Source organism: Terrapene carolina, unplaced genomic scaffold (assembly GCF_002925995.2).
Source record: "Terrapene carolina triunguis isolate 2854851 unplaced genomic scaffold, T_m_triunguis-2.0 Scaffold838, whole genome shotgun sequence".
NCBI classification, from domain to species: domain Eukaryota; kingdom Metazoa; phylum Chordata; order Testudines; family Emydidae; genus Terrapene; species Terrapene triunguis.
In genome coordinates, this window is record NW_020665189.1 from 2888108 (window position 1) to 2902679 (window position 14572).

General features: G+C 40.9%; 1 protein-coding gene across 1 annotated transcript in view; it reads right to left on the minus strand.

The window, feature by feature from the left end:
- LOC112114879 (protocadherin Fat 4) overlaps positions 1-14572 on the minus strand; it is a 190395-nt gene that overhangs the window by 139451 nt on the left and 36372 nt on the right. Inside the window, 5 exon segments of the mRNA XM_029913746.1 lie at positions 549-868; positions 4142-4609; positions 4612-4975; positions 4977-5028; positions 5030-5263. Of these exon segments, the coding sequence (XP_029769606.1) occupies positions 549-868; positions 4142-4609; positions 4612-4975; positions 4977-5028; positions 5030-5263 (1438 nt within the window).

Sequence of the window (14572 nt, forward strand, 5' to 3'; positions counted from 1 at the left end):
GTTTAAGCTGAGGACTGTAGGTGATGGCCAGTGGAGTTCTGTTGGTTTCATCATAAAGGTTGGGGTGCGGGAGGGAGTGCAGGGTGTGGGAGGGGTGTGAGAGGGGGTGCGGTGTGCAGGAATGGGCTCAGGGCAAGGGATTGGGGCAGAGGAGGAGTGAGGGGTGTATGAGGGGGCTCAGGGAAGGGGGTTGGGGTGCAGGAGGGGTGCAGAGTGCAGGAGGGGGCTCAGGACAGGGGGTTGAGGTGCAGGAGGGATGCTGAGTGCAGGAAGGGGCTCAGGGCAGGAGGTTGGGGTGCAGTAGGGGTGCGGGGTATGACAGGGGGCTCAGAGCTGAGAGTTGGAGTGCATGGGGGTGCTGGGTGCAGCAGGGGGCTCAGGGCAGGGGATTGAGGTGCAGGCAGGGGGCTTAGGGCAGGGAGTTGGGGTGCAGGAGGGGTGCAGGGTGCAGGCAGGGGGCTCAGGGCAGGGGAGTGGGGTGCAGGAGGGGTGCAGGGTGTGGCAGGGCCAGATCCAGCCCACGGGCATTAGGCTGTGTCTGGGCACACCCGGCACACCCCATGCGCTCTCAGGGAGAAAACGGAGGCTCCTCTCGGGTTATTCTCCATGATGTAGGTGGTGTAGGATGTTTTATCGAAGAAAGGGGCATTGTCGCTCGTGTCTAAAATCCGGAGTGGGATTGTGGTGGCTGTAGAAAGAGGAGGAGTCCCATTGTCCGTGGCGGTCACTGTGATGTTGTATGCTGCCACCTGCTCCCTATCCAGGGCTAGGTCTGTCACCAGACTGTAATAATTATCCAACGATTTCCTCAGCTGGAAGGGGAGGTTGCTGGGTGTGGAGCATGTGACAACCCCGTTCTCTCCGGAATGTAGATCTTGCACAGTCACGGGGGGAGAGTCCTCAGGGATCGAGTCGACAAAAGACGAGAGACGTGATTGGTAATCCTGGTCACAATTTTGGATCTGTCAAAAAGGCCTCCCCCGTCATGGGCTTGCACCTCGATTTCATATAAAGCAGCTTCTTCAACGTCCATGTTCCCCACGACTGTTAATTCTCCCGTCCTTGAATCCAAGTGGAATGTCCGTGAAGCTTTATTAGTTATCTTTCTGATTTGAGTATTAGAACATAAGAACATAAGAATGTCCCTACTGGGTCAGACTAAGGGCCAGGTGCCCCAGAGGGAATGAACAGAACAGGTAATCATCAAGTGATCCACCCTCTGTCGCTCATTCCCAGCTTCTGGCAAACAGAGGTTAGGGACACCATTCCTGACCATCCTGGCTAAAAGCCATTGATGGACCTATCCTCCATGAATTTATCTAGTTCTTTTTTAAACCCTATTATGGTCTTGGCCTTCACATCCTCTGGCAAGGAGTTCCACAGGTTGACTGTGTGTTGTGTGAAGAAATACTTCCTTGTATTTGTTTTAAACCTGCTGCCTATTAATTTCATTTGGTGACCCCTTAGTTCTTGTGTTATGAGAAGCACTAAACAACACTTCCTTATCTACTTTCTCTACACCAGACATGATTTTATAGACCTCAATCAGATCTCCCCTTAACCATCTCTTTTCCAAGCTGAAAAGTCCCAGTTTTATTAATCTCTCCGCATACAGAAGCTGTTCCATACCCCAAATCATTTTAGTTGCCCTTTTCTGAACCTTTTCCAATTCCAATATATCTTTTTTGAGATGGGGCAACCACATCTGCACATAGTATTCATGATATCGGCGTACCATGGATTTATATAGAGTCAGCATGATATTTTCTGTCCTATAATCTATCCATTTCTTAATTATTCCCAGCATTCTGTTCACTTTTTTGACTGCCGCTGCGCATTGAGTGGATGTTTTCAGAGGACTATCCACAATGACTCCAAGATCTCTTTCTTGAGTGGTAACAGCTAATTTATACCCCATCATTTTATATGTATAGTTGGTATTATGCTTTCCAATGTGCATTACTTTGCATTCATCAACATTAAACTTCATCTGCCATTTTGTTGCCCACTCACCCAGTTTTGAGAGATCCTTTCGTAGCTCTTCACAGTCTGCTTTGGACTTAACTATCTTGAGTAGTTTTGTATCATCTGCAAATTTTGCCACCTCATTGTTTACCCCTTTTTCCAGATCATTTATGAACATGTTGAATAGGACTGGTCCTAGAACAGACCCCTGGGGGAACACTACTATTTATCTCTCCATTCTGAAAACTGACCATTTATACCTACCCTTTGTTTCCTATCTTTCAACCAGTTACCAATCCATGAAAGCACCTTCCCTCTTATCCCGTGGCAGCTTACTTTGCGTAAGAACCTTTGGTGAGGGACCTTGTCAAAGGCTTTCTGAAAATCTAAGTACACTATATCCACTGGATACCCTTGGTCCACGTGCTTGTTGACCCCCTCAAAGAATTCCAGTAGATTGGTGAGGCATGATTTCCCTTTACTAAAACTGTGTTGACTCTTCCTCAACAAATTATGTTCATTTCTGACAATATTGTTCTTTATTATAGTTTCAACCAGTTTGTCCGGTACTGAAGTCAGACTTACAGGCCTGTAATTGCCAGGATCACCTCTGGAGCCCTTGTTAGAAATTGGCGTCACATTAGCTATCCTCCAGTCATCTGGTCAGAAGCTGATTTAAATGATAGGTTACAGACTACAATTAGTAGTTCTGCAATTTCACATTTGAGTTCCTTCAGAATTCTTGGGTGATTACCACCTGGTCCTGGTGACTTATTGCTGTTTAATTTACCAATTTGTTCCAAAACCTCCTCTAATGATACCTCAATCTGGGACAGTTCCTCAGATCTAAAAAGAATGGCTCAGGTTTGGGAATCTCCCTCATATCCTCAGCTGTGAAGACCAATGCAAAGAATTCATTTAGTTTCTCCGCAATGGCCTTATCGTCCTTGAGTGCTCCTTTAGCACCTTGATCGTCCAGTGGCCCCACTGGTTGTTTAGCAGGCTTCCTGCTTCTAATGTACTTAAAAAAAAATTGCTATTACTTTTTGAGTCTTTGGCTAACTGTTCCTCAAATTCTTTTTTGGCCTTCCTAATTGTATTTTTACGCTTCATTTGCCAGTGTTTATGCTCCTTTCTATTTTCCTCACTAGGATTTAACTTCCACTTTTTAATGGATGCCTTTTTGCCTCTCACTGCTTCTTTTACTTTGTTGTTTAGCCATGGTGGCTCTTTTTTGGTTCTCTTACTATGCTTTTCAATTTGGGGTATACATTTAAGTTGAACCTCTATTATGGTGTCTTTAAAAAGTTTCCACACAGCTTGCAGAGATTTCACTTTTGGCACTGTACTCTTTAATTTCTGTTTAACTAACCTCCTCATTTTTGTGTAGCTCCCCTTTCTGAAATTAAATGCTACAGTGTTGGGTCACTGTGGTGTTTTTCCTACCACACGGATATTAAATTTAATTATACTATGGTCACTATTACCAAACGGTCCAGCTATATTCACTTCTTGGACCAGATCCTGTGCTCCACTTAGGACTAAATCAAGAATTGCCTCTCCTCTGGTGGGTTCCAGGACCAGCTGCTCCAAGAAGCAGTCATTTAAGGTGTCAAGAAACTTTATCTCTGCATCCTGACCTGAGGTGACATGTGACATTTTACCTCTTGGGGTATTCCTTCACCCGGATCAGTCGCTTTCATGGTCACCATCCTGGACCCCATAGGCATATTTTCTAAAACATTAAATTTGTAGACAGGCTGACTAAAAACTGGTGCATTGTCGTTAGCATCGTTAACAATAACATGGATTTGCGCAGTGCCGGACCTGACTGGATCTCCCCCGTTAGTGGCTATGAGGATTAGATCATGGATCTAGCTTGTTCTTTGTGGTCCAGAGACTTTTCCAGCACCAGTTCTGGAATATTTAACTTCATCTGATCCAGTTTGCACATCCAGAGAGAAATGCCTATTACTGCTGAGGTGGTAGCTCTGGAGAGAATTTATCCCTAAATCTGGGTCTTGCGCCTCCTGAAGGGGAAACCGCGATCCCGGTGCTGTTGTCTCACTGATTTTTACTTCCAATTCTTCTGTCTGGAAGTTGGGAGCACTGTCTTTAATCTCTGTGATTTCCACTTCAACTCTATAAAGCTTCATTTTTTCTTCAACAATAATCTCAGAATCTTGTACGTCTAATACGGCGATCACAGTCCCAGGTGGACAGTCCTCGGGGACTGAATTGAAGAGAGACCTGATAATAATTTCAAGAGCATTGTCATTCACATAATTGACCACAATGACAACTTTTGATCTGTCAAAATGGCCTCCCTTGTCATGTGCTTGCACCTCAATTTCATATAACGCAGATTCCTCAAAGTTCAGGTTCCCCACGAATGTTATTCCACCCTTTTTTGAGTCCAAGTGGAATATTTTGGAAGCTTTCTCTGTTATTTTCCTGAATTAGTATTTTATCTCTTTGTTGACTCCTTCATCCAGATTGGTGACTTTTACTGTAACCACTCTGGAACCTTTCTGCAAATTTTCCAAAATGTTCACTTTCTAGACAGGCTCATTAAAAACCGGCACATTGTCATTTGCATCAAGAACGATAATTCTAATTTGCGCAGTGCCAGACCTGACTGGCTCCCCCCATGTCTAGCTGTGAGGACTAGATCATGAACAGCTTTTTCTTCTCTGTCCAAAGACTTTTCCAGCACCAATTCGGCATATTTTACTCCATTTGATCCATTTTGCACACCGAGAGAAAAGTGCCTATTACTGCTGAGCTGGTAGCTCTGGAGAATATTAGTTCCAAAATCTGTGTCCTGTGCTTCTGGGAGAAGAAATTGCGACCCTGGAGCTGTTGTTTCACTATTTTTTATCTCAATTTCTTCTGCTTGGAAGCTGGGAGCATTGTCATTTATATCTGTGATTTCAATTTCAACTCTATAAAGCTTCATTTTATCCTCCACTATAACCTCACTGTTTAACAGACACTCCCTCCAGCCCGTCACAGATCTGCTCTCTGTCTATCCTTTCCGTGGTGAGTAAATGGCCTCTCAAAATTCAAAGGAAAATACCGAGTCCTACCTTTGGAAACAAAGCGGACGCTGTGGTCTGAGAGCTGCTTTACATCCAGTCCCAGATCCTTTGCCACATTCCCCATGAAAGATCCTTTCTCCGTTTACGCCGGAATCAAATAGCGAATCTGCCCAGACACTGCCTTCAAAACGGTAACCAATATAAAGCAGAACAGAGCTCGCCCTTTGCAGTGCCAGAGCCTTGTGTATCTGCCATTCCTGCGGAGATGTGGAGAAGCATCTGATTCTCCGTCAAGGAAAAGGTCTCCGTTTAGATTTTATCTTTGGGTAAACGTTTCCAAAACTATCTATAATTAAACCAAATCCAATTTCAGCTAATATTGTTCTTTGCTGTCATCCAGACCCGGTGTGTGTGTGAATCTGTTCACTCTGTGTTCTGTGCTGAGTAACTGCGGGCTAGGCTGGCTCGATCTCTCATTGCATTTCTCCCCTTGTAGGTGAACAGTGCCCCTTAGAGCCTCAACCAATAAATGCAGTATCTCCATGCTGGAAATTTTAAAGCGGTATTTATATTTGAGATTTAATATTGTAAATAAGCCACTTTCTGTTTCTTTGGTAAATATACCTGATGCCGAGGGAAGGAACAAAATGTTGGATGCTGGGAGATCTCACTTTATTCCTTTGAAAGAGTTACTGATAATGGTTGGTGTAGTTTAAATATGGGTGTGTATGAATTATACATACTCAGATTTTTTTAGACATATCAGATATATGTCTTTTAATCTAACAGTCCATCTGTTTGAATGTCATTCGTGTGGTCACTTGTCATATTCTAATATCCTCTTTTAGTGACTTTATTCCTAACATATACATATGTCACATGGGGTAATATTTTGTTCACATCTGAGATATTTTGACTTGGTCAAATCTGCCATTTAAGTCACAGTATTCATTACCAGCTCAATGGATGAAACAGGAATACAGAAAACATGAGTGCTCACTATGGATGAGCTCTGTCAAATGGGTGACATAAAATAATCTGTACTCCATAAATTTTCAATTCTTGTAATTTTAACATTCAGTTAACAATTGAGAATAGAATGAGAGGCTTCATTGAAAATTATACCAGAAAAGGGCAATAATGCATAAATGCAAAATATGAACAGACAAACATGTGTATTTATATACAGATGCCCAACACACACATATACAGATATATACCACATATCTGGTAGTAATACCAGTTTGACAAACTGCCTACTCATATAGGATACCACAAGATCCATTGTCTACAGCCAAGCTCTAAGATACAACCGCATTTGCTCCAATCCCTCAGACAGAGACAAGCACCTACAAGATCTCTATCAAGCATTCTTAAAACTACAATACCCACCTGCTGAAGTGAAAAAACAGATTGACAGAGCCAGACATGTACCCAGAAGTCACCTCCTACAAGGCCCAACAAAGAAAATAACAGAATACCACTAGCTGTCACCTTCAGCCCCCAACTAAAACCTCTCCAGTGCATCATCAAAGATCTACAACCTATCCTGAAAGATGATCCCTCACTCTCACAGATCTTGGGAGACAGACCTGTCCTCGCTTACAGACAACCCCCCAACCTGAAGCAAATACTCACCAGCAACCACACATCACTGAACAAAAACACTAACCCAGGAACCTATCCTTGCAACAAAGCCCGATGCCAACTCTGTCCACATATCTATTCAAGTGACATCATCATAGGACCTAATCACATCAGCCATAACATCAGGGGCTCGTTCACCTGCACATCTACCAATGTGATATATGCCATCATGTGCCAGCAATGCCCTTCTGCCATGTACATTGGCCAAACCGGACAGTCTCTACGCAAAAGAATTAATGGACACAAATCTGACATCAGGAATCATAATACTCAAAAACCAGTGGGAGAACACTTTAACCTGTCTGGTCATTCAATGACAGACCTGCGAGTGGCTATTTTACAACAGAAAAGCTTCAAAAACAGACTCCAACGAGAAACTGCTGAACTCAAATTGATATGCAAATTAGACACAATCAATTTAGGTTTGAATAAAGACTGGGAATGGCTGAGCCATTACAAACATTGAATCTATCTCCCCATGTAAGAACTCTCACACTTCTTATCAACCTGTCTGTACTGGGCTATCTTGATTATCACTTCAAAAGGTTTTTTTCTCTTACTTAATTGGCCTCTCAGAGTTGGTAAGACAACTCCCACGTGTTCATGCTCTCTGTATGTGTGTGTATATATATCTCCTCAATATATGTTCCATTCTATGCATCCGAAGAAGTGGGATGTAGCTCACGAAAGCTTATGCTCAAATAAATTTGTTAGTCTCTAAGGTTCCACAAGTACTCCTGTTCTTTTTGCGGATACAAACTAACACGGCTGCTACTCTGAAACCTGAAATAAAATCACATGATTATTTGGTTTATTCTGCACCTTTGGTCACTGAGACTCACAGACTTCAAGGCCAGAAGGCAACGACTGCGATCATCCAGTCTGACTGCCTGCACATTGCAGGCCACAGAACCTCACCCACCCACGCCTGTGATAGACCCATAACTTCTCACTGAGTTACTGAAGTCCTTAAATTCCTCATGATTTAAAGATTTCAAATTGCAGAGAATCTACCATTTACTCTAGTTTAAACCAGTAAGTGACCCATGTCCCAAGATGCAGAAGTAGGCAACATTCCCCCCTCTCCCCCCAGTCTCTGCCAATCTGACCCCTGGAAAAATTCCTTCCCAACCTCAAATATGGTGATCAGTAGGATCCTGAGCATGTTGGCAAAACCCACCAGCCATACACCTGAGAAAATATTGTCTGTAGTGATTCAGAGCCCTCCCCATCTAGTGTCCCATCTCCAGCCATTGGGGATATTTGCTACTAGCAGTTGCAGATAGGCCACTTCCCATTGTAGGCTATCTCATCATACCTTCCTTTCCCTAAAATTATCAAGCTCAGTCTTGAAGCCAGTTAGGGTTTTTGCTCCCATTGTTCCCCTTGGAAGGCTATTTTAGAACCTCACTCCTCTGATGGTTAGAAATCTTTATGTAATTTCAAGACTAAACATGTTGAGGGCCAGTTCATATCCATCTGTTCTTGTGTCAATATTGGTGCTTAACTTAAATAACTCCTTTCCCTCCCTGGTATTGATCCTTCTGATGCATTTATAGAGAGTAATCATATCTCCCATCAGTCTTCTTTTGATTAGGCTAAACAAGCTAAACTCCCAGAGTCTCCTGTCAGTGTAGATTTCCACTCCTCTGATAATCCTAGTGGCCCTTTTCTGCACCTGTTCCTGTTTGAATTAATCTTTCTTAAACATGGGAGACCAGAACTGCACACAGTATTCCAGATGAGGTCTCACCAGGGCCTTGTATAATGGTAATAACACTTCTCTATGTCTACTGAAAATACCTTGCCTGATGAATCATAGGATTGCATTAGCTTTTTCATGGCTGCATCACTTTGGAGGCTCATAGTCATCCTGTGATTGACCACTAATAACCTCCCTCCAGCCTGACAGTTCTCCTTTCAGTATGACCTGTTGTAGTCTCCCTTTTAATCAGTTCCTTATCCACCTTTCAATTCTCATATTAATCTCCTTCTTCTCCAATTTAACTAATAATTTCCCATGTGGAACTGTATCAAATGCCTTACTGAAATCCAGGTAGATCTACTGTATTTCCTTTGTCTAAAAAATCAGTTATCTTCTCCAAGAAGGAGATCAGGTTGGTCCGGCATGATCTACCTTTTTTGTAAAACCATGTTGTATTTCATCCGTGTTACCGTTTACCTCTTTGTCCTTACCTACTTTCTCTTTCAAAATTTGTTCCAAGACCTTGAATACAATTTAGGTCAAACTAAAAGGCCTGTAGTTTCCTGGATCACTTTCTCTCCTTTCTTATAAATAGGTACTATATTAGCAATTTTCTAATCATAGGTCATGACCCCCAAGTTTACAGATTCATTCAGTTGCACTCTGTCCGCCACTTAATCTTTCATGACAAGTTGTGAGATCCCAAGTCACTGGACACTTCACAAATTGGAAGGTTTCCAGAGAAATATTTCCTTTTCCCCCTCCAAATGTAGAATATGCTCCCTTGCCACACCTAGAAATATTTAAATGGTCCCAGACCCACCATAGATACTATTCTCTCATGCACCCAGTGACAGTTCTAAGGCTCGCCACCTGGGGATCCTGAAGGGCTGTAAGTAGATCCATGTTACCGAAAAGGAGAGAGTTTCACATTCCCATTGGGAATCAAAGCTTGCTCTTAACTCTGAAAAGTGGCACAAAGAAATTTCCCCAAAATATGACATTTGTATGTATATGAAGGCATTTGGAGGACATTTCTAAATATTTGTATAACTCCTTGTGAACACTGAACATTGGCTCAGGGTAGCTAAGAGAAATCTGGTGTTACAACTGCAAATAAAGAAAAATTGCCCTATAATATTTTTGTAATCTCACCAATATTTGGAAAAGTGTTTTTCCCCTTTAAATAGTATGGCATATCCAGAATAACTAATAGTGTTATGTAAAGATTTTATCATCACTTACTTAGCATGATACATCAAGGCTCTGCCACTGTTGAGTAATAAAATCATAAAAACGTATGCCATTAAAACATCTATATCACACCACTACCCAAAATAATGCTATAATAGAAAGACATTACCCAAAGAACAAGAGTATCTTTCTATACTTGCAGCTATAGCAACTACCCAAGATGTTACAGAATCATAGAATTGTAGGACTTGAAGGGACTTCTAGAGGTCATCTAGTGCAATCCCCTGCACTCATGGCAGGACTAAGTATTATCTAGACCATCCCTGGCAGGTGTTTGTGTAACCTGGTCTTAAAACTCTCCAACGGTGGAGATTCCATAACCCCGCTAGGCAATTTTTTAACCACGCTGACAATTAGGAAGTTTTTCCTAATGTCCAATGTAACCTGCCTTTGCTGCAATTTAAGACCATTGCTTCTTGTCCTAGCCTCAGAAGTTAAGGAGAACAATTTTTCTCCCTACTCTTTGTAACAAACTTTTATGTACTTGAAAACTGTTATGTCCTCTTTCAGTCTTCTCTTCTCCAGACTAAACAAACCCAATTTTTTCAATCTTCCCTCATAGATCATGTTTTCTAGACCTTTAATAATTTTTGTTGCTCTTCTCTGGACTTTCTCCATTTGTTCACATCTTTCCTGAAATATGGCACCCAGAACTGGACACAATATACCAGTTGAAGCTAATCCATGCCGAGTAGAGTGGAAGGATTACTTCTCATGTCTTGCTTACAACACTCGTGCTAATACATCTGTGATGCATGGCTAGAAAGGGTTAAACATCCTGCAAAATAAATAACTGTCAAAAGACACGTGGGGAGATAATGTTTGTGTTTTTGTGTATTTTGTGTATGAGTCGGGTCGACAATGTAATCAACAGTCCCTATCCATTCTGTATTCTGATAATTCAGAGGTAAAAAGAACATCCTAACATTTAAATGAATTGTAAACATGGGATATCTCGGTATTCATCTCTCTTTGAAATGTACTGTGAATGGTGGAGAAACAAGCAAATGGCCTTATGTTAATTCATATAGCTACGTACTGGTGATGTACCTCCTTCAAAGTCATTCTAATTACCTTTTGTTCCCTGAGGAACTCTAATTTGTCAAAAGACATAAAATTGTATAAAATATCCTTGGGTCCTGATTCTGTCATCTCAGATCTGCTTAGGCTTCATCAGGGGAAGTTTGAATCACAAGACTGAGGTCCCAGTTATTCTGGTATACCCTGAATATGAGATTTGGACATTGGACTATAACCTATGAACTATTTCTGAAAGAATTCTTTGCAACTACAAAGCTCACCATCTCTGCTATGAATATGAACCTCAATGAATTGAACTCATGTCTGTATGTATATTGATCTTTTAACCATAATCTCTCTCTCTTTTTTTTAATACATTTTAATTTAGTTAATAAGAATTGGCTGCAGTGTGTATTTGGGTAAGATCTGAAACAGTCATTAACCTGGGAGATAATGTGTCCGATCCTTTGGGATTGAAAGAACCTTTTCTTTTATATGATAAAATAAGATTTACAGAAATTTTCATCATATTTGACGTGGGTACCTGGATGGAGGCCTGAGGCTGGATCACTTTAAGGGAACTGTGTTGTTTGGACTTCTGAGTAACAGTAAGGTAATAAAGAAGCTGTTTTATATTGGTTTGGTGAATCTAAGTATTGGAATATCCACCAGCTTTATGGGGATTGTCTGCCCCATTCTTTACAGTTCACCCTAATTGAATGACCATAGTTGGCTCCCCACTAGGACCCTGGTCATAACATCCCAGAATGATGTTCACTTTTTTTTGCCACAGCGTTACACTTTTGACTCATACTTAGCTTAAGATCCACTATGATCCCTAGATCCCTTTCTGCAGTACTCCTTTCTAGACAGTCATTTCCCATTTTGTATGTGTGCAACTGATTGTTCCTTCCTAAGTGGAGTACTTTGCATTTGTCCTTATTAAATGTCATCCTATTTACTTCAGATCATTTCTCTGGTTTGTCCAGATCATTTTGAATTTTAATCCTATCCTCCAAAGCACTTGCAACCCCTCCCAACTTGGTATCATCCACAAACTTTATAAGTATACTCTCTATGCCATTATCTAAATAATTGATGAAGATATTGAACAGAACCAGACCCAGAACTGATCCTTGTGGGAACCCACTTGATATGCCCTTCCAGGTTGACTGTGAATGATTGATAACTTCTCTCTGGGAATGGTTTTCCAACCAGTTTTGCATCTGCATTATAGTAGCTCCATCTAGGTTGTATTTACCTGGTTTGTTTATGAGACGGTCATGCAACACAGTATCAAAAGCCTTACTAAAGTTAAGATATACCACATGTACCACTTCCCCACTACTCACAAGGCTTGTTACACTGTCAAAGAAAGATATTAGATTGGTTTGACACAATTTGTTCTTGACAAATCCATCCTGACTGTTACTTAGCACCTTATTATCTTCTAAACGTTTGCAAATTGATCGCTTAATTATTTGCTCCATTATCTTTCCAGGTACTGAAGTTAAGCTGACTGGTCTGTAATTCCCCAGAATGTCCTTATTTCTCTTTTTTAGATTGGCACTATATTTGCCCTTTTCCAGTCCTCTGGAATCTCTCCCATCATCCATGACTTTTCAAAGATAATTGCTAATGGATCAGATATCTCTTCAGTCATCTCCTTGAGTATTCTAGGACAGTGTCTCTCAACCTTTCCAGACTACTGTACCCCTTTCAGGAGTCTGATTTGTCTTGTGTCACACCCCACACACACCCCAAGTTTCATCTCACTTAAAAACTTACAAAATCAGACATAAAAATACAAGTGTCACAGCACACTATCACTGAAAAAATGCTTACTTTCTATTTTTACCATATAATTATAAAATAAATAAATTGGAATATAAATATTGTACTTACATTTCAGTGTATAGTATACAGAGCAGAATAAACAAATAATTGTCTATGAAATTTTAGTTTGTACTGACTTTACTAGTGCTTTTTATGTAGCCTGTTGTAAAACTAGGCAAATGTTGATGTACCCCCGGAAGACCTCTGAGTACCCCTCATTGAGAACCACTGTTCTCAGGCCCTGGTGATTTGAAAACATCTAACTTGTCTAAATAATTTTTAATTTGTTCTTTTCCTATTTTAGCCTCTGATTCGTCCTCATTTTTACTGGCATTCACTATATTAGATGTCCAGTCGCTACTAACCTTTTTGGCGAAAACTGAAACAAAAATGTAATTTAGCACTTCTGCCATTTCCACATGTTCTGTTATTGTCCCCCTCCTCCCCCCCATTGAGTAATGGGCTTATCTTGTCCTTGGTCTTCCCCTTCCTTCTAATGTATTTGTAGAATGTTCTCTTGTTATTCTTTATGTCTTTGGCTAATTTAATCTTATTTTGTGCCTTGGCCTTTCTAATTTTATCCCTACATACTTGTGTTATTTGTTTATATTCACCCTTTATAATTTGACCCAGTTTCCACTTTTTGTAGGACTCTTTCTTTTTTATTTTCTTTTTTTTTTTTGAGTTTCAGACTTTTGAAGATCTCCTGCTTAAGGTAGGGTGCTCTCTTGCCATACTTCCTATTTTTCCTACACAGTGGGATAGTTTGCTCTTGTGCCCTTAATAATAATGTCTCTTTGAAAAACTGCCAACTCTCTTGAGCTCTTTTCTCCCTTAGACTTGCTTCCCATGGGATCTTACCTACCAACTCCCTAACTTTGCTACAATCTGCTTTCTTGAAATCCATTATCTTTTTTGTGCTGTTTTTCCTCCTACCATTCCTTAGAATCATGAACTCTACCATTTCATAGAATATCAGGGTTGGAAGGGACCTCAAGAGGTCATCTAGTCCAACCCCCAGATTTCACGATCACTTTCACCTAAGCTGCCTTCCACTTTCAAATTCTCAACCAGTTCCTCCCTATTTGTCAAAATCAAATCTAGAATACCTTCTCTCCTAGAAGCTTTGTACACCTTCTGAAATAAAAAAAAAAGTCTCCAATACGTTCCGAACATGTAGGACAATCTGTGCCCTGGAACGTTAAACGAGGCTCAGTTATTCAAAAGAAGCATTTTGAAAAGTATTTCAAAAATACATGTTTCAGTTAGATAGCTTTCATATTTTTCTCTACTATCAGAAAAAAATCATATCTTAAAGAAGATACTTAAATGTTTCTGGAAAATGCATTTATTCCAAGGAAAGCTTTTGAAATTAGAGGAAAGACGCTATTCCCTTGAAAGTAAGAACTGTCTTTCAGTTAAAGCAATGGAAAGGGATTTAAAAGGTATGACTTTTATCCTCGGCTTACTTAATACTTCATTCCTGACTTGCCACCGCTCAGTTACTCCCATTATACCTCACATACTCGTGTAAAATGGAAATAACTTTCTCTGCCTTGCAGGGATGTTGTGACAATACATTCATTCATACTTTGAGACCACGGATAATATGAGGATGACGGAAAGACACCTACTCTTTCACAATAAAAACCTGTTCTGCAAAGATATCATGTAAACAATGAAAACAGAAGCTCACCTCCCCAATAGTCTCCGTCTCAGCCTGTAAACTGCTACATCCATTGCCAATAAATGGCATCCCAGAGCTGTCACTGCACAGAATATTCTCTGCCATTTGGGCATTGGGTTTCAGGAAGGTACATTTATTCCTCGTTAAATCTGAGGACAAACACAGCTGGTAGGTGTAAGGCAAAGTCCCATCTTCATAGCTTGGTGGGAACCTGCGGCCGGTATTTGAATAAGAGTCAGGACCAAAACACTGAAGTAATTTGGGATTTCCTGACCTTCGCAATTTCATCACAAAGGCCAGTGTAACCGTCAGAAGGAACAAAAATGAGATCAAGGCTAAAGCCAGCACCAAGTAGAACTGTAAATCAGATTGAGGTGCCGAGTCACCCGATTGGTCGCTCATTTCCGGAAGAGCCTC